This window comes from Phacochoerus africanus, chromosome 11 (assembly GCF_016906955.1).
Source record: "Phacochoerus africanus isolate WHEZ1 chromosome 11, ROS_Pafr_v1, whole genome shotgun sequence".
Classification (NCBI taxonomy): Eukaryota; Metazoa; Chordata; class Mammalia; order Artiodactyla; family Suidae; genus Phacochoerus; species Phacochoerus africanus.
In genome coordinates, this window is record NC_062554.1 from 17,308,624 (window position 1) to 17,333,360 (window position 24,737).

Below are 24,737 nucleotides of genomic sequence, written 5' to 3' on the forward strand. Positions count from 1 at the left end.
CACTGATAATTGAGAGGGTTCTTAATTATTCCTGTTTTTTTTTTTTCTCTCTAAAATCTGCAGTTTGACACAATAGCAGATTCCATCCTAACCCAAGTGAAATCCCATTTTAATTATATTTTATGATCCTTACTTGAGCCCTCACGAAGTTGTCAGGTTTATTCTTTGACGATTCTTTTTCTTTCCCTCCTCATCACCCAGATTCACTCAGTTTTCTGACTGCCTTGCTGATGTTAGTTTCATCTTTTATCTTCAGCCTAACTCTGTAAGGACTAGGGTCTTCTAAGTTTTCTTTTGCATTTCCACAGTGCCCCAGAGCAATGACTGGAACAGAACTGTTAACACAGACTTGCTAATCGTAATAGCACTTCCCCCCTAATACTTGTTAAATGCGTACCCACTGGGGAGGCATTTTTCTAGGTGACTTACATGCGTTAGCCATTCTAAATGTGTTCCACATATCATCAACTTCTATTTGGTGGCTACAAGTTTTGTCTACATTTTACATGTAAGGAAACTGAGGCACAGAGCAGGTGGTTACATGCTCAGGGTTTACACAACTGTGAGTCAGGAGCCAGGTTTCATACCCACGCAGTGGGCTCCAAAGTTGAGCTCTTCACCACTAGGCAATGCTGCCTTTCTCTGATTGCTTGCCAAGATCCAAGCGTGCATTCCAACCTGCTTGCAGCATAGAGGCACTTTAACCATTGCTGAGAACTTCTCCAGGCAAATTACTTTCTGTGGGACTTTATGCTTTATTTTTGGAACATAACCTTTCTTACTTTATTCTTTTCAAATGGTTCATGCAATTAGATTTCTGTGATGGGTCCCCTAGGGTCAGTGATAACAATGAATGCTTTCCACTATTATGTAGTAAGATGCTCATCTGCCCTTCCTCAAATTCATTTCCTCATTCCCAGGAGTGCCAGTTTTTTCACAACTTCCCCATGGGCTCTTTTCCTCTTCGGCAATCCCTGGGGGCAGTCTTCCCTGGCTGATTCTGCACACCTACCTTGAAGGTGATGTGCTGCCAAGAGGCCAGCAGGGAAGTGGTAAGTGATTTCCCCTTACCTGTGTGAGGTAAAGACCCTCACTCAAATCAAGAGAAAGTAACAGAATGCTGTCTTTCCCTGTTTCCACCACTGTCCGTCCAAGCACTTCTGAAGTTATTCATCTCTCATGAACCTTTCTTGAGAGAAGGCTTTCCTAACTACTCCAGGTCCCTTCATCCTAGGCAGCTGCATCCACTTATCATGCACCAAATATACGCTTATCATGTATAAGCCAGGTGCTGTGCGAGGAACTGAAACTGTAGTAAACTCAAGGACCTCTTATTTCTGTGACAGAGAGAGATTCTTAAGTTACAAATACAATATGACAGTGTGTGTAGGGTACTGGAAAGGCATCGGGAAGGCAGAGTAAGCTCTGCTGTGGAGGGGAGCAAGAAGTGAAACGTGAACTAGATATTGAAGGATAAATATCATTCGCCAGGTGGAACAGGGTTATCTATTCCACCAGCAAAAGGAATTAGGCAGAGTGTTAACTATTCCCTGGTAGGTCAAGTGTGTCTCTTCTCCAATTAGAATATAAACTCATTGATGGTAATAATGGCAAATAAGATTTATTGAGCTCTTCTCTGTGCCCTGGTCGGTACACATCTTATTAAACATTTGTACTAATTATCTCATTGAATCCGCCCCACAATTACATCTCACACATACACACACACACATTTTGTCTATTCTATTACACATACACAAATGAGAAAACTGAGGCTTAGAGAGGTAACATCATTTGCCTAGCTGGGAAGGGACAAAATCTGGATTCAAATTGAGCTCTCTCAGACACCAGAGCCAACATTTTGATACTAGTTTGCTTCCTGCTTGCACTTTTCCAGGGCTGAGTACAGAGCAGTTGCAGAAGCAGTGTTGGCTGAGGCAAGAACTGGCTGATTGCTAGTCCTCTGCAGCAGGGAGATCTGCACTATGTCCTATCGCAGACAGGAGGGGAGGGACCAAGGACTTTGTTTCACAGTCTAGTTTGTTCAAATGGAGGCATATAATGCCACAGGGCGAGGCCAGACTCACTAGAGACACCAGGTATTTGTTCAGTGAGGAGTAGCACCGGGAAGAGATAAGAGCCCTGTCTTATCTCTGGGCGTCAGACAGGCCCAGATACACCACTTCTCTGCTAGACACATTTTCTTTCTGAGAGTCTTCTTTGCCGGAATGTTTGATTCAATTCACTAGCCTATGTGGCCTTGGGGCAAATTATTGAATCTTTCTAGGATTTATTTGCCTTATCTGTACTATGAATTTAACTAGTTCCCTCCTTTTCTTCCCTCCTTCAACTAGGAGAGGTGCTCAGCTTCATCCTCTTGGATGATGACTGAGTTTTAGGAACTGATGGTGCAGCCTTTGTCTCCCACTCTCTGATGTCACCTCCAGACCCTGAGCACGAGGTCACTGGCAGCATTCAGGTCTCAGGGGTGATTGTGGGCAGACCAACAAATAAAGTACAATACTAAATAGTATTCTTTGTAAAGTTGTGCCTGGTTGAATAATTCTCACTTTATGCTTGAATGGAAGGAGGGGTAACTCACAAATGGAGGCAAATGCCTTACAGCTGAGACTGCTGGCCCTCAGCCCACAGCCCCGTTTTAGTAGGACGAGCCACAGGGATTAGGACTCTCACTGGAAGTTTGGTCATGTGGCAGGAGAGTGGAGAGGTGGTCTGTGTCGCATTTCTGTCTAGCCCACACTGCAACTTCCATCCACACATTTCCTTTAAGGTGCATTTCCTACTTTTCTAAGACAAGCAGAGCTCATCAGAGTCATAGATCACAGTTCTGACGTGAGTGGCCTAAGGGTTTCTCAATGGTTCTATCTTTGGAGAGAGAAAAATCGAAAATCACTTGCGAAACTTTGAACAGCAGATGATAAAAATATAGATTTTTCACTTAGCTTGGATTTGAATTCCTCTAAGGTTTTAGAATGCAGAGATAAAAACCATGAAAATCCATATACACACCTCAAGGGAATAAAAACATCTTCAAAACCCCCAGCATTTCCTTTTAAATACAATATCTTCCTCTCTGCCCTTCCCTCACTCCTTTTCTTTCTCTTTCTCTCTCTCTCTCTCTCTCACACACACACACACACACCTTTCCTATTCATGTTCAAGTCACAGCCCAGCAGGTTCATTGTTATTTCTGTGCTAGACACTAGGGACCACTGAGTGAGTCTGTTTGTTTAATGCCAAAGAGAACACTTTTCATACGTGGGGAGGAATTTTTTCCCCCAGGCATCCACCAGCAAGTCTGCCACCATCCTTAATCCCCTCCTTGTGCATTTTGGGGTCATTTTTCCCCATTCCTTCTACTACTACCCTGGTTCAAGGGGAGGGATCTTAGTGCTGTTCATGCAACAATTATGTTCCATTTATGAGAAAACACACTTGCATCACTTAGCACAGTACCTAGGAAATAGCATCTAAATAAACAATTATTACTCTTAATCTACTCTCAGTCCTCATTTCAGGAGCTGAAGAGTGCTTTTTCTAGTAGAGGATACTACATTTGACAGCAATATCCATTACTGGAAGATTCCCAAGGAATGGCATACTACTGCCTCTATCATAGCCTACTGTAGTTGTGAATGCAACCAGGCATGTGTGGGCTTAGCCATGGTAAGTGCTCAATAAATCATAATTCTTTTTATTCCACAAGCATTTGCTGTTTTTGCCAAACATTATATTTAGGGCTCCAAGGGCAAAAGTGTCTGGTGCAAATCAGAAAATGGTACCCCCTGCAAAAACTCTTTCTCTCAGGCAGGCTCTTGCTGAATGGTATGTGGAATGAGTTTCACCCCCCCGCTCCCCAAATGTGCGTCCCCTTGGCAACAATGTGGCTATAATAAATACTAGGGACACAAAATGAGGGGCTCACAGTTTAAGCAAATAGTTACCACACTGGTAGAGTCCTAATGATGGAGGTATTTATGTCAAGCTGGGAGGGCAACAAAAGAGAGCACAGCTGCTAGAGAGGCTGGAGAAGGCTCAGGCGCATTGTTTAAGCTGGGATTTAAAGACTGAGTAGGAGCTACAGCAAAACTCAGTTTGGGCAGATGGAAGTTCTGCCCATTGGGGGCACAAGACTACCTCTTCTCCTCTCCACCCTTCCCCAGTCCTGTGGGACAAAGGAATGTGAGAAGCTTTAAGGATGGAATGGAGTTCTTAGCGGAGGGTGGAACTCAGAGAAGGGGCAAGAAAGACAGTTAAGAGGCAGCTCTGGCCTGCACTGGAATCTTTCTGTTCTACATGATACAATTAATCTATTGAAGAAATAACTGAGGAGTTCCTGTTGTGGCTCAGTGGTTAATGAATCTGACTAGGAACGATGAGGTTGCGGGTTCGATCCCTGGCCTTGCTCAGTGGGTTAACGATCCGGCGTTGCCGTGAGCTGTGGTGTAGGTCGCAGACGTGGCTTGGATCCCGCGTTGCTGTGGCTCTGGTGTAGGCTGGTGGCTACAGCTCTGATTCAACCCCTAGCCTGGGAAGCTCCATATGCCATGGGAGCGGCCCTAGAAATGGCAAAAAGACAAAAAAAAAAAAAAAAGAGAAAGAAAAAGAAAAAAAAGAAAAAGAAATAACTGAGCACTTGAGTGAGCAGTATACATTTTCCTGTAGAAGTCATGTATAGAGTCCAGAAACCATTCTGTCATTTAATCAACCACTTCAAGTACCTGGATTAGAAATTCTGCAGGAGGAGCTGACAGAGAAGTCACAAAATCTACCCATCAAAGTCCTGTGTACTTTCATCACAGGGAAGTCTACTTACTTTAAATGGGGGAATCTACTTATTCCTTGGGTTTCTCAACTCACAGTAGATTAAAAATAGCATGGTTCAACTTGTAGGAGGGCTGGGCAGAGGCACTGCCCCAGACATGTATCTGAGGACAGTGCCCTGGGAGGAGAGCTGAGTACGGGCAGAGGGAAGTGGGCAAGGAAAACTTTCAAGTATGGACTCAGCCATGGAAGGCATCTGTAGTACAAGAGATACGATTAAGGAGGTCCATACTTATTCATTCAGTAAAGGGTCAGAGCTAGGGGCAGGGTAGATGAGGAGTGAGAGGCAGTCTGGGGCTTCGGCAGTGGTTTCTCGGTGAGTATAGCAGTGGGAGAGCTGAGTCTTCACGGAACACCCAGCAGGTACAATTCAAAAGAAACTTCCACATGGCAGGACAGCCACTCCCATGTTCACATTGTGGGTGAAGAGGTAGTGGTACTAAAGCATCATCAGTCAAATTTATGTTGTGATTTGGAATTCTGTTGCTATAACATATAAATGCTAAATATATTTGGCATTTAATTTGTAAGTTTATTTTAACTTTATAGATGATAAGAGCTGTGAGCATATTTGTACTTAATTTTGTGTTTATGTATATTTAGGGAACATCATCATAAAATGATTTAGTCAACACTTAGGGAGACAAGAAGGATGGTTCTATAGAGTCTTCACTTCATAGGGTTTTTTTGAGAATTTAATGAACCTTATAATCTATTTAGTGAAACTCCTGGTTTATAAATATTAGTTATAGAGTTATCACAGTTTGGAAATTATGGTCAAAGTCACATCCTTTGTTTACCAAATGTGGACTCTGACCATGACTAAGAATGGGGCAGATGCAGCTCAGTCAGCTCCTGGGGATCAGCTGGAGGAAAGGAGAGCTCCCTGCCTTTCACCAAGCAATGCTTGCATGGAGTAGCAAGCATAAATTCACCTATTTATTTTCTGACTGTAATGTGGGCTTGTGTCCCAGCACACCACCTCCACGAAGGACTGTGGGCATGGGAGATGCCACAGAATGCTTTCTCCATGAAAGAGGGATGGTGAACTCTATCATTCGCATTGAACACATGCTGCAAATTCATTACGGTGTTAATTCCTTGTGACAGGTGACTACAAGTCAATTACAGAGAGAGACAGTGCTTTCCTGGGACTTTCCAGGAAAAACAACCAGTCGCATCAAGAATGCCCGAAGACCAGTTTCAACAAGTGGTAACAAAATCTTGACAGATATTCATGAAGTTGTCAAAACATGAAAGGCAAACAGCACTCTGCAAGCTTTTTGCTTCTTTTCAAGTGAGACAGGCTCTAACTCAGACTGACAAGTGCTGGCTGTAAATTTGAGACAGCCACTGGGAAAGCTCTCCCTTGGCAGCTGGGTCACCCAAACTGCCCAGCACTCTGTAAATGAATGGAGACTCTTTGCATTACACTCTATGAATACTAACAAATGAAGGGTGCTTCCCTTAGACTCCTCACTGGTACCATGTATACCAACTGCCAGCCTCGCTTCATGGAAAGAGTCCCCCCCCCACCCTGCCCTTTCCTTAAATTGGACCCCAAGTACACAGAATTTGATAAGTGATCATCTTTGGTCATGATATGCGTCTCATTGTTTCATACCTTTATGTCAGGCGGGAGATTCATGGTGCTTGTTACATTATGATAGATAGATAATGAGTGGGCTATATACACGGATATTTTCTTTGAAAAGTGTAATTTTCTTTTTAATGGTTTCACCTGTGGCATAGAGAAGCTCCTGGGCCAGGAACTGAATCCGAGCCACAGCTGCAACCTACACTGCAGCTGTGGTAACACTGGATCCTTTAACCTACTGCGCCAGGCTGAGGATTGAACCCCCACCTCTGCAGGGACCCGAACCACTGCAGTCGGATTCTTAATCCAGTGTGCCACAGCAGGAATTCCTGAAAGGTATAATTTTGATTTGAATAAACACCCTTTATTACCATGTTTCTTTTTGTTAGTTTATCTCATGTCTTCATGAAACAAGTTTCCTGGTAAGCATGCCTCCTACCAGTCTCATTTTCAAAGGAGTATTATTACATATTGATAGGGCCACCTTCCAAGGAAGTCCCAGTTTTGCCCACACCATCCAATGTTTGCCAGAGCAAGCAAAGGCTTATGCATCTTAGTTTTCCCCAAGCCCTAGCCCAGCGCTGGACATGAAAGACACCTTGTAAACCTTTGCTTAATAATTGAAATGGTCTTCATGTGCCTTTTCCAAAGGACAGCACTTGGCTGTGTGACTGTGGATGGGTCACTTAATCCTCTGACTCTGCTTCATCTCTAAAAAGGATAACTTAACAAAGTGGTCTGCATATTTGAGGACAGAATACTAGTATCCATGAAGAATTTCTTAACCCCAGAGGAGTGGATCCCTTATAACACCTTTCTGCATTTAACCTGGCAATCAGTCTAAAGTTGGTTTCATTTTTTAAAAACAAAAGTTTATTTTAGCAATAATTTTACTGAATCAGCCCTGGATTGATTTTCAGTTCAATTCAGCAGTTATTTCAGTATCACACATAGACTGCGCTAATTTCTAACAGCACACAGCAATTACTTAGTGCTGGAGAATTCCACCAGCAGGCAGGGCAAACATCTGGAAGCGGGCTGTTAGGGAGTCACCTGCTTGAGGCTAGGCCTACAAGCACAGGCACAGTTTAAACTTCTAGTCTGGGCTCTGCCAAGTTCATTCTCCCTTCTACTGCCATACATGTGGGCTCAGTTTCTTTGCACAATTTGCCTTTTATCCCTTTCTCTACCAATTAATGACTCATTCGTGCTCCTCCACGTGTTCACGGATGACATTTTTAATATTCTTTGCTAACCACCATTGCCATCTGTGACCTCCTTTCAGTTGCTATGATGAAGCCTCTGTGACATGGGTCCTTCCAAGGCCCTCCCGCAATGTGCCCCCTATTCCCGACCCATCCTCCCAGCAACAAGACCCAGTCTCTATTTACAAACAAGTCCAGTCACTACGCTGTCTAAATAACCTTTAAGGGTGCTGCAGAGCCTAAACAGCCTCCTTGAACCTTTTAACTCAATACTCAGTACCTTCCGTTCTGGGCCTTCCAGCCTTACTCCCTCTACCGCCCCTTTGTGTGTGTTCTATGTTACAGTCAAATACTACTCGCTGGTTATCACACATCCTCAACTCCTTTACTGTTGCTTCTACTATTTTCCAAGTGTGAAAACTGCATTTATTCTATAGTTGTTGAAATCTTTATTCTCAAAGACTTAGCTAAAATGCTATGTCTTTTTGGAATCACTTTTTTTAAAAAAAATAATTTATTTGTTTGTTTATTTATTTTGCTTTTTAGGGCCGCATCCGAGGCATATGGAGGTTCCCGGGCTGGGGGTCCAACAGGAGCTGTAGCTGCCGGCCTGCACCACAGCCACAGCAACATGGGATCTGAGCAGCATCTGCCACCTACACCACAGCTCACGGCAACACTTGATCCTTAACCCACTGAGCGAGGCCAGGGATCGCACCTGCAACCTCATTGTTCCCAGTCGGATTCGTTTCTGCCGTGCCATGATAGGAATTCTGGAATCACTTCTTAATTACTCTCACTCAGATTGGTGGCCCCCCTCTCCTGAATCTCCATTAAGACTATGCATTGGAGTTCCCGCTGTGGTGCAATGGGGTAAGAATCTAACTGTAGCAGCTCTGGTTGCTGTGGAGGCAAAGGTGTGATCCCTGGCCCAGCACAGTAAGTTAAAGGATCTAGCATTGTTGCAGCTGTAGCTCATACTCAATCACTGGCCTGGAAACTTTCATACGCTGCAGGGGTGGTGATATATTAAAAAAAAAAAAAAAGGGTTCCCATTGTGGCTCAGCAGTAATGAACCTGACTAATATTCCCGAGGATGTGGGTTCAATCCCTTGGCTCAGTCAGTGGGTTAAGGGTCTGGTGTTGTCTGCGCAGGTCACAGACATGGCTCGGATCTCTCATTGGTGGGGCTGTGGTGTAGGCCGGTGGCTAAAGCTCTGATTCAACCCCTAGCCTGGGAACTTCCACATGCCACAGGTGTGGCCCTAAAGAGCAAAAATAAATAAATTTGAAAAATAAATAAATACATTAAAAATTCCATGCATCTCTCACTAAACGTTTCCACCTCATGGAATTCCTGTTGTGGCTCAGTGGTTTAAAACCCAATTAGTATCCCCGAGGATGTGGGTTTGGTCCCTGGCCCCACCCAGTGGGTTAAGGATCTGAGTAGCTGCAGAGCACAGGCAGCAGATGCCACATGGATCCAGTGTTGCTGTGGCATAGGCCAGCAGCTGCAGCTCAGATCCGGGAATGTCCATATCCTGCAGGTGGAGCCCTAAAAAGAAAAACAAAAAACGTTTTCACCTTATGCTAGTCTGGTGTGTCTGTGCGTGTGTGTCTGTGTACTAGAACGTAAGCTCTGTGATGGCAGGGGTGGGGCCTTACTTACTTATCCATGTTCCCAACTCAGTGGCCAAAACAGTTTCCTGTACATAAGGGACACTCAAAACCTATTTTTGAAGTGAAAGAAAATAACACTTGGATCAAGAGAATCTTCCTTTAAAGGCAATAATTAACTGTTCAGTTCTCCATTCACAAACTATAGCAAAAAACATGCAGGCTGTGACCTCTAATTTATGTACATTTTCACCTAATATATTACCTCCTTTATTGTCACATTATTTAATTCAAGAATTATTGGTTGAGTGCCATGAACTATTTATTTTAGGCCTTAAAGAAATCACACTCCGTGCCTTCAAAGAACTTGCCATCTATGCTCTAGATTTTATTACGGTTGACAAATCAGAGTTTCAGAAAGAGAGGCTACTGGTTCCAGATCACACAGCTAAGAACAGAATCCAAGACAGTCTAATTTCAGAGACTATTTTTTAAAATAAAAATGGCAAAGCTATTAGGTTTTTTTTTGAATTTTCTAGTTTTATTTTTATTTTATTTTTTGTCTTTTTAGGGCCACACTCATGGCATATGGACCCCCTCCAAGGGTCTAATTGGAGCTGTAGCCCCCCGGCCTATAGCACAGCTCACGGCAATGCCATATCCTTAACCCACTGAGCAAGGCCAAGAATTGAACCTATGTCCTCATGGAAACTAGTCAGATTCGTTTCTGCTGAGTCATGATGGGAACTCCAGGTATTTTTTTTTTTTTTTTTTTAGTGACTTAGGAAAGTATCAGAAGCTGTTGTTGAAACTTTTCAGACACTACATGATCTGTCATTAAAAAAAAGACTTTCTACCCACATAAAAACACAGTGTACAGTTCAAAAGAGGCAGGCTATACTATTTTTGCTTGCTGAGACTTTGGCTATAATTACTATAGTGAGGAAGTCAGATGATTGGATAGCTGCTTCTGCATCTTTATCTTTCAATGTTGATGTTTTAGCTTTTAGTGAGTTAAAAACTTTTGCAGAGTGAAACATATAAGCTCCAAGGTGTGATTCTGGGTCTTCTACCTTAAAGAGTTAGGTTACAGAAAGCCTAGAGTGAATCGGAATTGATTCATGAATAACTCCAAAAGTAGAAATGGGTTTGAGCCAAATTTTCTGCATAATACTTAACATCCTGAATAGCGGGAAGAAAACTGAACAAAAGCTCAGTGTTCTCATGATGAAACTATACTCATTATTTATATAACCACAAATTATACATCTCCTATTTATATTACTTTAGCCTTAGCACCACTAATTAGATAGGATTAACTATGCTAAAAACATCTAGAATGAGTTCATAAGTAAAAATGCCTTAAAGAATCAAATTTTCTATTCTGCTCATACAGTATGTCATCACGCAAGACCCAGCCCTGCCACTCACTAGCTCTATGGGCGTGGGTAAGTTATTCATCCTTTCTAAACTTCAGTTTTTCTCATCTGTGGAAGGGGTATATTAAGATTTTTTATACGGGGCAAACAAGCAATGCCTACAAAAATAACCTGTAAAACGTTAGGCAGTCTACAGATGTTCAGAGTAATTTTAGTTCTCCAGTGCAATGAGCACTGATCCAGTCTGTCCTGGAATTCTTCACAGGTAATTTATACAATGTGGTAGAGAACTCAGAAACAATTCTGATTTTTAACCAAGGGCAGCATAGGATTGGGGTACTGATAACAGTCTGCTGCCACCTTCACCTTCCTGCCCAAACTATGTCCGCAAGCACATAGCCAAAAAACACCCCTGTGCCAACAGGTGTAGGGCAAGGTTGTGCCAACTCTCCCTTCCCCTCTGTCCATAGCACAGTGTGTGTGTGTGTGTAAGACTGATATTTCTAGGTACTTTATATATATTATCTCTTTTAATATGATTTCCATTTTTACATATCAGGAGATTGAGGCTTAGACATAGAACTCTGGCAGAAGTTTGGTCATTTTGTGTGCTATCAAACCTTTACATAAGGCCTGGACATCTCAAATTTTAGCAAGCCTATAGAACTCCCCAGGGGAGCTTGTTAAAATGCAGCTTTCCTGTCTGATTCCACAGGACTGGGTTTGAGCCTGGGCATTTCCATTACTAATAAAGAGCCTCAGCTGATGTTGATGCAGGTGCTCCAGCCCCCTCCCTTTTTTTTTTTTTTTTTGGCTAAAGATTTTCTGGTCTCTTCTTTCTTGTCTGCTGCTACTCTGTGGTGCTAGGTCAGACCTTCTCCATGTCTCTCCTGAATTTAATATTAAGGTGGACTCCAGCTTTCCAGGGTTGCCCTCTTTTGGAAATTTATTCCACAGTGAGTGAGCAATCTGCTAAAGTTCTAATCTTGCTCAACTCCTTCAAAGGCTTTCCACTGCCCTTGGGATCTGGGTCCTGACATCCTCTCTGCCTTAGCTGGAACTTGCAGCTCTGTACTTAAGCGCCTGCATTTCAGTAGCATGAAGCTTCTTTGGCTCTGCAGCACACACTGGGCTGCTTCCTGTCATTACCTGCCCTCCCGTCTGCCCACAACAGTCTTCTCATCTTTTTAAACTTGATTCCATTGATCCTTCAAGGCTCATTTGGGACAGTATCTCTTCCAGGAATTTTCCTTTGAACTCCAAGAGAGGCTAAAGTATTCCAGGTCTAAGTTCAACTAGTATTTTTTTTTTTTGCCTTTTTGTCTTTTTAGGGCTGCACCTGCGGCATATGGAGGTTCCCAGGCTAGGCGTCTAATCAGAGCTACAGCTTTCGGCCTACGCCACAGCCACAGCAACGCCAGATCCAAGTTGTGTCTGCAACCCACACCACAGCTCATGGCAATGCTGGATCCTTAATCCACTGAGTGAAACCAGGGATCGAACCAGCAACCTCATGGTTCCTAGTTGGATTTGTCTCCACCCCACCACAACGGGAACTCCTCAACTAGTATCTTGACTGCACGTCCCACTCGGCACTTTGTTAACCCCATTTGTTATTTGCTGATGTTTACCTCCCGAGAATATTTTCTGACTCCTACAGCCTGGAACCCTGTCTTATTCATGGTCTATTTCCATTGCCTATATTGGGATGTGGCACATAGCAAGGCCTCAACAGACATCTGTTAAACTGAAGTCTCAAAAACTGAAAATGTTAGAGAGGAGGAAGCGCCATGAGCAAGTGAATTTATTACGCTTCAATTTACCATATTACTTCCAACATTCATGAAGTGAAAGCTTTAGCCTAATTAGGCAAGAAAAATAACATTGGACTTCAAAGGTATTTTTTAAGAATTTATACCTGCCTTCCTGGTGGCTGTGGAGTGGGCAGTGTGGCTCTTCTTCCACACCTCGTCTCTGAATCCCTAGGTCACCTCTTCACATTTGAGCTCCTCACTGGGCTCTGGCTGCCCAGACTGGCTCTATTAAGAAGCTTTCTTTTCTTTCCTTTTTTTTTTTTTTTGGTGAGGGCAGTAATGACCTTTTCCTTGAAACTCAAAATGTCACTTTGAAGCTGTACAAAAACCGTCCTCATAACTCATCCCGGTGAAGCAAACATAATTCCTAACTTGCTAATGAAACACTGACTGTCAAGTCAGTTTTTTGATAAACGATTCAGTGCCAGGCTCTGCTACTAACTCCATGTGTCCCAGAGAAATGATTCTCAGTTTCTTCATTTATAAAGGATGTAGTAGGACCCAAGGACCATATGGAAATTTCCAAGAATGTATGAAATAGAACTGAGACTCCTTACTGCTGGCTCCAGTTGATTCAGGGGGACTGCAATGATCCTGCCACCAATGGCTTCATCTGCACAAGTCCTTTCTCACAGGTAAATCCCCTCTGAAAGGATGCTCAGGGTTTAGAAAACAGAATATTAGGTCAGATGTCCAAGGATGATGATCCTCTCTGATCTCAGCATCAGTCTCCTATTTTCCTTTCCTTTTACTACCGCATTTTTTTCTTTTTACAGCTGCACCTGCATATAGAATTTCCTGGAGCTAGGGGTTGAAGTGGAGCTGCAGTTGCCAGCCTATACACAGCCACAGCAACACCAGATCCAAACCACATCTGTGACCTACACCATAGCTCATGGCAAGGCCAGATCCTTAACCCACTGAGCAAGGCCAGGGATTGCTCATGGATACTAGTCAGGTTCTTAACTCACTAAACCACAATAGAAACTCCCTTTTGCCACTGTTTTAAATTCAGATTTTCAGAATCTCACACCCAGGGTACTGCAATAATTTTCTCAACATCACCGCCTGTCAGTTTTTCTCCACTCCAATATGTCTTTCCCATGGTTGCCAGACTGATCTCTTGGACACCTACTTTTGATCATTCACTTACCTTTCCTCTAAAAAGGGTGGACTGACCAGCCAATATGTGTCTGGTAGACACTGTACTTAGGTGCCAGGGGCAGAGAGATGAGCAAGTTTGGACCTATGCCTGAGAGCAACATTTGGGCAGCAATTCAGGACATTAAGGATGGAGCCTAGAGGACATCACTAGGGTGGATTTGGTCATAACCCTTAAAATTCTTCACTGTCTACAGGATAAATCACAAGTTTCCTGGAAAATTTCAGGCTCCAGAACTGACCTGAGTTTATTAACTTTCCAGTTCTGAGGCCTCTCATTCTTCAGAAACTGTTGTGTGCAATGAAAGCAAACCATGTTTTACTTCCTACTTGGCGTCCTGTATCTTATTCCTGCACCATTGCCTACCCCTTGCAAATTTTACTAATCCTTCGAGTCTTTCTAATTCAAATTCCCCCAGCTTCTAGGCCACAATCAAGTTCAGGGAAGCCTGAACTTCAGAGCAAGTTTTCTGTTCCTCTTGTTTGGTTTTAATCACCTCCTCCCTGTGGGGACCCATTCTCGCCCCTAGCACCCCTGTTCCTTGAGGGCAGTGACCGTGACTTACTTATCGTGCTACACACTGCCTATTATTAGGTGCTTAGCAAGCTGCCTAGCAAGGCATGAATAAAGGTTTATTAAATGACTGAATAAGCATGTTTTTCAAGACTTCCTTTTATTCTGGCAGACTGCAACAGAGAAAGTGTGCCCCTGAGGCACCTTCAGAAATATTCTTAAAGAGAAAGATGCGCATCATTGAAGAAACCTGTTTTCCCCATCCAGAATTTAAATTTATAACCAAGTTAGTTTTTGACAAAGCAACGTCCAATTCAATTCATTTCTTCATTTTTCTTAAAATGCACAAGCGCCCAACATGCCTTGAACAAGGAAGAGAGGATGCCACAACAAATAAATACAGTATAGCTTTTGGAATAAATCAGGCATGAGTTCAGATTTCTTCACCTCTCCATGCCTCATTATCTTCAAATCTATAAAGAGGGAATAAATGATTTCCCTTCAAGTTTTGTTGTGATTAAGAGAGGTATGTAAGCTGTCTAGGTTTCTACAGTGGCTACTCCTACTACTTTGAATAACACCTATTACCTCTGTTTTGTACCAGCCCATGGATAAATATGACTAGCTATTTATTTACAGCCTACCTCACTACTTTAGAAAGGATTTACAGCACAAAGGATCGCTTTTACTTTGCACATCGTTGACATTTAGTAAGAATATTAATAATTCTCCCACACTCTTCCGGGTATCTGTTTTCCTTCCTTAAATTACAGGAATTTTGAAATAAAAATAAAACAAAATTTAACATAAATCACTAAATACCACTGATTTTTCAATGGAAATCAGCTTGATTCTAAAGATTATACAATTTTTTAAATGTCTCAGTAAACAGCAGAAGAGCTGATTAGAAAACTGATTAAAAAAAAAAAAAAAAAGAAGAACAATGACAGTAATTACGGTGGTGGTGAAGATCTCACCAGAAACTTCTTAGTTTGAATGGAGACTCCTTAGGAATTTGGCTGACATTCTCTGGAAAGCTTGGATGCCCTAAGATCTGGGGAACTGAGGTGGTTTTCAAGGAGACCATCCAAACAGACAGCCACTTTGAGCCTGGGACTGAGTAGGCTGGAGTTATCTGGGTTACAGACAAAATTGTCCAGTTGTTTTGCATGTATAGACACAGACTTTGTGGAGGAACACAGAGTGGGCAAGAAAGCCTGGGCATTTCATTTGCAGCAAATGGGTACTTCTGAATAGAGAGCCTGAGATTTCCTCATGGACACTTTCCAAACTCAGTAAGTCTCAAAGCTCAGAGCTAGGCTTTCTGTACTAGCTTCCCAGCCTTCCAAATCTTCCTGGTCAGCCCCATTAGCTACAATTCCCACCACACCAGCCACACCACCCCATCTGGTGCCCCTGATCTGAGTGGCCTTACTCCCACATGCCTATGGTTTCCATCTGCATCTTTGTGCTGTTTCCTATGTGTGGCAAACTCTTAATCAAACTTCAAGATCTCATTCAAGTATGACCATCTCTTTGAAGCCCTCTCTCTTACACAAGGCATAATGAGTAACTTCTTCCTGCTTCTGACCTCCAACAGAATAAAGGGCAGTGTAAAAAAATGAAAAGGGCAAATGTTCTACTCTCAAAATGATTTGAATTTAAACCTGACTTCTGTATTTACTAGTTGCATGATCTTAGCTAAATTAGTTAATCTTTCTGAGGCTCAATCTCCGGATATTTAAAATAGAGACTAATTCGCTAAATTTATGGGGATCATCAGTAATTATTGTCTTGTCATTTTTTGCCTGCTTATATTTCTCTTTGTGAGTGCCGCAGTATGAAACACTTTGCCTTTTTAATCAATTTGCTGTCCCAGAAGGCACCTCGCACAGTACCTGGTGTTTTGCAGCATTGAGTTTTTAAAAATTAATGAATAGGTCTGGAAAAGTAACTCGAACACTCATAGGCCAATTAAAGTCTAAGTTCTCCTATGAAGGGCCCCTGGTCATTCTCATACCCACTAATGTGCATCCCCACAGCTCTTGTACATACTACTAATAAGGCTCTTTTCATAGCTTGCTTCATACATACCAACTGATCTAAGATCCTCCAGGGCAGCGACCATGGCTTTCACTCCAAACTCCCGTCTCATAATGCTCGGTTGGTCAATGCCAGCTAATGATAAAGTTACTTAAAATACCCCATTCTCTTTCCCCTTCCAAACAGTTTTCCTCTTCAGTTTATCCTGAGTTTACCCCAGGGTCCCAGAGACTGAGTCTTTGGGGGCAATGACTTATTTCTGTAGTCCCTGTCCAAGGCTCAAGTGAGTGGCATCTCCTGACTTTCCTAACTCTCCACATAGGTGGTCTGTCCTCTCCTCAGTGCACATTCTCTTAACTGTCCTCTGCTTTCTACTTCGAGTGAGAATCTTCTCATTGATACAGTGTTCTTGAGAGGACTTGGAAAACTTTGGTTTATAATTTCTTAACTCATAGGCTCATAGAGAGTTACTGCTGGAAGGCACCCTAAAAGCCACTGAATCTGGGACCTCAAATGAAGAACATTTCTCATTGTTGTGCTAGGCATGACTGATCAATGAGGACCCCCCCAATTTTTTTTTTTTCCTGCTAAGGTCATATATGGCCTCAGAATCATTTTGAATGCAATTCTCCAGTTAGAGGCCATCAATTCATCATCCACACAGGAGATGAAACTTGTTTGACACCCTGATGTAGTTCAAAGCTGCTATTTTGCTAATGAGACCCAAAGAGCAGTGGTGACTTCGTAATGAACTGAAACCAGAACCCATGCTACCCTACTCTCATGACTTTCAGTCCAGGGTTTTCTTTTCTACATGATCACTGCCTCTCCTCCAATGGTCATTTGGGTCCTAGGATTTATATTCTATTCATTGGCTGATACCTAATTGTATTCAATAATAGGATTAAAAGGCACATGGGTTTTAGCCTTATCGAAGAGACATCTGGGCTCTCCATGTTATAAGCTCTTAAGGGGAAGGGGCTAGGCCATGCTTTGTATATTTTGTATCTTTCACACGTTCTAGGTCTGTATCGGGCCACAGCAGGTATTCAACAAAAATTCTCTCTACATGTCCAACTATGTATACAAAACAAACTGGAAATCTATCCTTAAATTCTAAGAATCAATGAAAAATCCTACCCTTTTGTACATAAACTGCATTTGTTTGAAAGAACTCCATGCATGATGACATAAACCTCCACTTTTTTTTTTTTTTTGTTGTTGTTGTTGCTAACCTCCACTTTTTTTAAGAGTGACAATAAATTCTCATTTTACCCAAATGTTTTAGGGCACAGTAAATTATCATGTTGATGATTAGGTTGCCCAATGACACTTCCACTTAAAAATACAAAGGGCAGTGTTGTGGTTGGGTTCAGAGTCCTGAGAAATGGTAGCTTTTTTTCTTATTGTTTTTCATGGTGACATCTATTGACCATAACCTGTGCTTCTGTGTGATGCTCATAAGCCAAAACTGCTAGGACAGAAAGGTAAAGGAAAGGAGATAAAAGAGACAGAGAAAAGGAAGGCAGAAGACGTGGAAGGGTATTTTATAATACAGCAATAAGATACTAGCATGATCACTTAAAAAAGATTTAAAAAGCTATACAATTCACAGCTAACATCATTCTTAACAGGAAACATTAAATGCTTTCCTCCTAAGATCAGGAATAAGACAAAGATGACTATTCTTGCCACTGCCATCCAACACTGTACTGGAAGTTCTAGGCAAGGCAATCAGTTGTGATAAAGAAATAAAAGTCATCCAGATTGGAAAGAAAGAAGTAAAACTCTCTCTTTACACTTGACATGATCTTGTAGATATAAAAACCTGAGGAATCTACCAAAAAAGCTATTAGAACTAGTAAATGGCTTAGGCAAGGTAGCAGGGTATAAGATTGATATATACAATAGTTATATTTCTATACACTTGGAATGGACAATCCAAAAATGAAATTAAGAAAATAATTTATGTGCAAAGGATGAAATTGCAACCCTATTTCATGTCATATGTAAAAACTAACTCAAAATGGATCAAACATCTAAATGTAAGAGCTAAAACTATAAAAAGCTTAGAATAAAATATGGACATAAATCCTCATGACTTCGTTTTTTTAGATCGGATATGAAAAATGCAAGTAACAAAAGAAAAAATAGATAAATTGGATTTTGTCAAAATTAAAAACTTTGTGCATCAAACGACCTATCAAGGGAGACAATTCAGAGGCAGAATGAGAGCAAATATTTGGAAAGCATATACTGGATAAGAGATTAATATATGGAATATACAAAGAGCTTCTACAACTGAACAACAACAAAGGAACCCGATTTTTAAAGTGGGCTGCAGATCTAAACAGACATTTGTCCAAAGAAGATATACAAATGGTCAATAAGCATATGAAAACATGTTCAATACCAATAATCATTAGGGAAATGAAAGTGACAACCACAATACCACTTCAGACCTAAGAGGATGACTCTAAGGAAAAAACATCATAACAAGTGTTGGTGATGATTTATAGAAATTGGAACCCTTATACGCTGATGGTGGGACTGGAAAATGGTACAGGCATCTTGGAAAACAGTCTAGCAGTTCCCCCAAATGTTAAACATAGAGTTATTATATGACTCAGGAATTCCACTCCTAGCTATATGCCTAATGGAAATGAGAGTGTATGTCTACACAAAAAACTTGTGTACAGATGTTTATAGAAGTATTATCCATAAGAACCCCAAAGTGGAAACAATACAAATGCTCATCAATTGGTGATGAGTGGGTAAATTAGATAAGGTACATCCATACAATGGAACATTATTTGGTAATGAAAAGAAATAAAGTGCTTACATATGCTGCAATATAGATGCACTGTGAGAGCATTATGTAAAGTGAAAGAAGTAGTCATAAGACTACATAGTGTATAATTCCATTTGTATGAAACATTCAGAATAGGCAAATCTATAGAGACAAAGTAGATGAGTAGTTGCCTAGGGCTGGGTGGCATGGGGCTGGGGTTGAGGGAGGGAAAAGTGACTGCTACAGGATTTCTTTGCTGGGTGATGAAATGTTCAAAAATCGATTGTGGTGAGGGCTGCGTAACTCTAAACATACTAAAACTTTTTTGTTTTTTCAATTTTATTGACGTATAGTTGATTTACAACGTTGTCAATCTCTGCTATAGAGCAAAGTGACTGTTACACATATAAATAAGTAAACATACTAAAACTGGATTGCATACTTTAAGCTGGTGAATTATAAGATACATTGATCATATCACATTAAAATTATTTTAAAAAGATGTACATAGGAGTAAATATTTGAATTTTGGTGGTTAAATTTCATTTGTCAATTTTCTTTTTTTCTATGTCTGTCACAACACTCCATGTATTCACTTAGATGGTCCTTATGTATATTTCCCATGACTGCTGTCTTTACAATGTGTGAAAGACTGGACATATTTTATGATGAGCAGGTATCTTTTACGGCATCTATCCTTTTAGAATATTTAATTTAAAAGAAAAAAATTAAAGAAATAAAAACACTTAAACTATCTTTTTTCTTCTTCATTGCAGTCATTACATCACCCTTATGACACATCATTTCCACTGGTTGCCAGCCGCTTTACCCTCAATATTTAATATATTTATCATAAATCTACTTCATCATAAATTACATCATTGCTTTTTGTAATACATTTATAGCAGGCTCTAATGACTGGTAGCTCTGTACTTTGTTTGCTACTGAAAGCCTAAATGTTAATTATAGTTAAATCCATGGCAACCAAGAGAACTTAATGTTTCCATTATTTTGTACTTACCCCTTTTGAATCAATCACTCCAGGTTTTGCATTAAACTTCACTGTCTTCAATCGGGCACGTTCCTTTCTTTCCACCCTAAAGAAAATGGAAAAGAGTCTGTCACATGGCAAGGCATTTATGATTAAGTTCCTTATCAAATGAAGAACTCTTCTACTTCTTATCCTTCAGCTCAAATAAAATGTGTTTTAAATATTTCTGTTCCTTTGTTCAATATAAAAAGTCTTGGTATAGTATCTCTAAGCTGCTAACAAATCCCTTGCAATTTCTGTGTTAATGGTACTGAAAGTCGTGTGTTTGGAAGGAAAAAAAAAAAAAAACCCAATATTTGCTATTTAAATGCCTAAATCAATCAGTCAAAATCTATTTCAAGTTTTCTTGTGGTATAGCAGGTTAGGGATCCTGTGTTGTCACCGCAGCAGCTTGAGTTGCTGCTGTGGCACGGGTTTGATCCCTGGCCCAGGAACTTCCACATACTGAAGCTATAGCCAAAAAAAAAAAAAAAAAAAAGAAAAAGAAAAATCTATTTCCAGAAATCATAGTCCACAGAAATGAATATCTAAGGTGAGGACTAAATAAACTTCTCTCCCATCCTTTCCTGATATTTCCTTCTCTTTTCTTTTTTGTTTCCTTTTTCTTCCCTTCCCTTTAAGAGTGCTACGGTATTTACCTTCATCTCAAAACCAAACATACTATACAGACACTCTTGAATTTTTGATTTTCCCCAATGTCTTTGTCTTGCCATCACTGGCGTTTTCATTATTTTGCCTGCCACTTCGCTCATTCATCAAACACTTATTGAATGACTATCCTGTATCAAGAAAGGGGTTGGGGAACAAAGGAGAAAATTTTTAAAAGCATGACTTCAATGAACACACAGTAATGCGTTCTTGAAGGGGACGAAGACAGACAGTGCTGCACAACAAGACTGTTGAAGCGATGTGGGCACATCTATCTCATGGGACACTGATAAGAAGGGGTGAAAAGCAATGGTGTCAGCTTCTTGGGGGAGGTGTCAATTTATGTGAGATGTAAAGGATGAGAAAGAGCTTGTCAGTGGAAAAAGTTCACCTTTTTAGCGAGAGAGGGAGACTCTCCCAGACAGAGGAACAAGATGTACCATGACCCAATGGTACAGCTAAATATTGCAGGAAGATCCTTGTACATGGTACGTACAGCATGGAGACACGAGGCTGGAGAGGTGGTGGGGCCTCCTTAAAAAGGGTATCCACCCACGCTAAGGACATGGGGTTTTCTCTTGGGGAATCCTCATGAATTATTAGAGACCATAAAGCTGAGAAATGATAGACTAGATTAGCATTTTAAATAATGACTCTGGATGAAGAAGATGGATTGGAGGAGGGAAGGAAAAGTGGGGATCAGGAGGCCTATTTAGAAGCTATCGCCAAAGTCCAGGGAAGACATGACGAGGAGTGATAATGAGGTGGAGGAGAGCGAAGAGTTCGAGAAATACTAATAAAATAAAATTGGCATGACTTGTGCCTATTTGAAGGATGGGGTTGAAACGAGGAAAAGAGAAGTTAAATATCTCTCTGATTTTTTTTTTTGTCTTTTTGCTATTTCTTGGGCCACTCCTGCGGCATATGGAGGTTCCCAGGCTAGGGGTCGAATCGGAGCCGTAGCCACCAGCCTACGCCAGAGCCACAGCAACGCGGGATCCGAGCCGCGTCTGCAACCTACACCACAGCTCAGGGCAATGCCAGATCCTTAACTCACTGAGCAAGGGCAGGGATCGAACCCGCAACCTCATGGTTCCTAGTCGGATTCGTTAACCACTGTGCCATGACGGGAACTCCTGATTTTTTTTTTTTTTTTGAGACTCTCCAGTTAGGCATGATCATTCCTTCCTCTAAACTCCATGACATTTATTTGTATATCTGTGTCAGTATTACTGTTTCCTCTCTTTATTTTCTCATCTCACATACAAGGCTGTACGTTCCCTGAGGGCAAGTCCACATATCACTCAACAGTATATTATAGCAAGTCCTCAATAAATAATAGTTGAACTAGAATAGCATTCATTGCATTGTTATAGCATCACCTTTTGTTTAAACATGGCTAGCTCTAGGGTCATGGCTCAGCGGTAACAAATATGACTAGTATCCATGAGGATGGGTTTTCGATTCCTAGCCTCACTCAGAGGGTTAAGGATCAGGTGTTGCTGTGGCTGTGGCGTAGGCCAGCAGCTGTACCTCCGACTTGACCCCTAGCCTGGGAACTTCCATATGCTGTGGGTGTGGGCCTAAAAAGAAAAAAAAAAAAAAGTGTGTGTGTGTGTGTGTGTGTGTGTGTGTGTGTGTGTGTATGGCTGGCTCTACTTTCAAAAATACGGAAAGAAAAAAGAGAGGAAAGACCCTGGATCTACAGAAACTTAATGGCTTACGAAATCTGAGCTAGTCATAGGTCAATAATTAATAAGATATTCCTTTTTAACTAAGAGCTCTTTTGTGTTTCCAGCTGAAACACAGTGAAGATCAGGGTTTCTATAGTTACAGAATGGAGTTTCAGAATATATTTATTTCAGTCAAAGAGTAGAGTATTTGAGTGGAAACAGATGAACAAAATTCTTCAAATCTAACCCCAGATATTAAAGCAATATGTTCCACTGTGAGTTTCTACTTGCACCCAACATACAACAGTTGGGAGGAGAGCAAGGAAGACTTTAGATGAGGTAAGCTGCCAAGTGGAAAGATGCTCACTGAGAAAATGCCTGCTCCGAGCTACTTCAGCTTTTCTCAGTTTTAATCCAAGTGCAAATGTTAATTCATATTCATCTCTTTGGATCCTTCTAAAATTGTTATTACAGCCCTGACTTTATCCTAGCTTCTTTTGCATTAAGCAGCCTAATTGTGGGAAACACTAGTACATCAGATGATGCTAAGTGACTACAGCATGCAGAGAATACATGGTTATTTGATTAGGTTATGCAAATAAACTCTGCACAAAGGGGAGGAACTCACATGGGTCCCAAACATAAATAATATTAGTCTGAACCAATATTCTAAGCATTGCTTAGATAGAGCATTCTAACTACCCCCATGCCCATTTTTAAGTTAATCCCTTTTATATTTTTATTTTTATTTTATTTTTTTGGTCTTTTTTTGCTATTTCTAGGGCCGCTCCCATGGCATATGGAGGTTCCCAGGCCAGGGGTCAAATCGGAGCTGTAGCCACCAGCCTATGCCAGAGCCACAGCAATGCAGGATCTGAGCAGCGTCTGCAACCTACACCACAGCTCATGGCAATGCCAGATCGTTAACCCACTGAGCAAGGGCAGGGACCGAACCTGCAACCTCATGGTTCCTAGTCAGATTCGTTAACCACTGCGCCACGATGGGAACTCCCCTTTTATATTTTTAAAGAAATGTTTCCATTAGGCCATTTTGGTGTTTCATCACTTAAATCTTAAACAAGTTGCAAAGAATAAATCATATGGACAGACATACACACACATACAAACACCCCTAAAATTTGCTATGATTTATTACTAATCTTCAAACACGTAATAGAGGAAGTTAACCAAAAATTAAAGCCTTACTGTATAGGTGGCAGGTTTTGGTTCACTCAATAAGTCATAAAGTTTTTTGTTTTTTTTTTGTCTTTTTGCCTTTTTCTAGGGCTGCTCCCATGGCATATGGAGGTTCCCAGGCTAGGGGTCAAATAAGAGCCGTAGCCACAGGCCTACGCCAGAGCCACAGCAACGCGGGATCTGAGCTGCATCTGCAACCTACACCAGAGCTCACGGCAACGCCAGATCCTTAACCCACTGAGCAAGGCCAAGGACCGAACCCGAAACCTCATGGTTCCTAGTCAGATTCCTTAACTACTGAGCCACAACGAGAACTCCAAGAAGTCACAACGTTTTGCTTTCTACTTCAGTTCAAAGTTTCATAAATAATAATAAGGGTGACACAAGTGGTAGCTGAGGTTTTCACATATACTTATTAATGAAAAATTCCGTCATATTTACAGCATCTCATTTGGTCCTGACAATAACCAAGTGATGCAGGTATTGTCAACCCCATTTTATGGATGGAAAAGCTAAGACTTGAAGCTTGCCAAATTAGAAAGCAGTAGAAAAATGGCCTGAGTAGAGCTAACTTCAGTGTCTGGCCACATCCACTCTGTTTGGGAAACAGTGTTTAAGGACCTTCCATGGTTCCCTTATCCAATGAAATTATCCAATGAAATTTTCAACAAACCTGAGATTTTAGATGGTTACCCATAACTTTAAGACCAATATAGTTCCTTAGAAGTCTGGGCTGAGCTCTTCACAAAGGATAACCACACCCCTCCTTTGCATTCCCAATCCTGAATGTCCTGAATTAAATAAACCATAACCAAATTCAAGCACAGAGTCAATGAGATAATACCTGTTATGACAGGCTGGCCTCAAAATGCAGAATAAATTTGCTTTTAACACTGAAATTCAGGTTAGCTAAACGTCTATTTGCAATATTACATCATAAACGTGATTCATTTCTTTCCTCTGCAGTCTTTTTACCTTCACTGCATCCAAACCATAGTTGTGTTTTTCCATTTCAGAGGCCAGTGTTGACTGCCTCTTAGGAAGGTCTCTGCAAACCTCTCTCCTGGGTAGCAGGTGGGGTGGCTTATCTTTTCTTTCTCATTTGCCTCAGCCTGGTCCTCTCTCTTAGTGCTTCAGGGATGCATGTGGATAGTTCAGATTAGTCAGGGCTGAGAAATGGGGCCCTATGTAATGCTGTGTTT

The 24,737-nt window shown here is 41.3% G+C and overlaps 1 protein-coding gene across 8 annotated transcripts in view; it reads right to left on the reverse strand.

The window, feature by feature from the left end:
* The window catches only part of DLG2 (discs large MAGUK scaffold protein 2), a 1,194,846-nt gene that overhangs the window by 47,096 nt on the left and 1,123,013 nt on the right, over positions 1 to 24,737 (reverse strand). For all 8 annotated transcript variants that reach the window (XM_047753849.1, XM_047753843.1, XM_047753842.1 and 5 more), the window contains one exon: positions 19,988 to 20,063. In XM_047753849.1, coding sequence (XP_047609805.1) covers positions 19,988 to 20,063 — 76 coding nt within the window. The remainder of the gene's footprint in view (positions 1 to 19,987; positions 20,064 to 24,737) is intronic.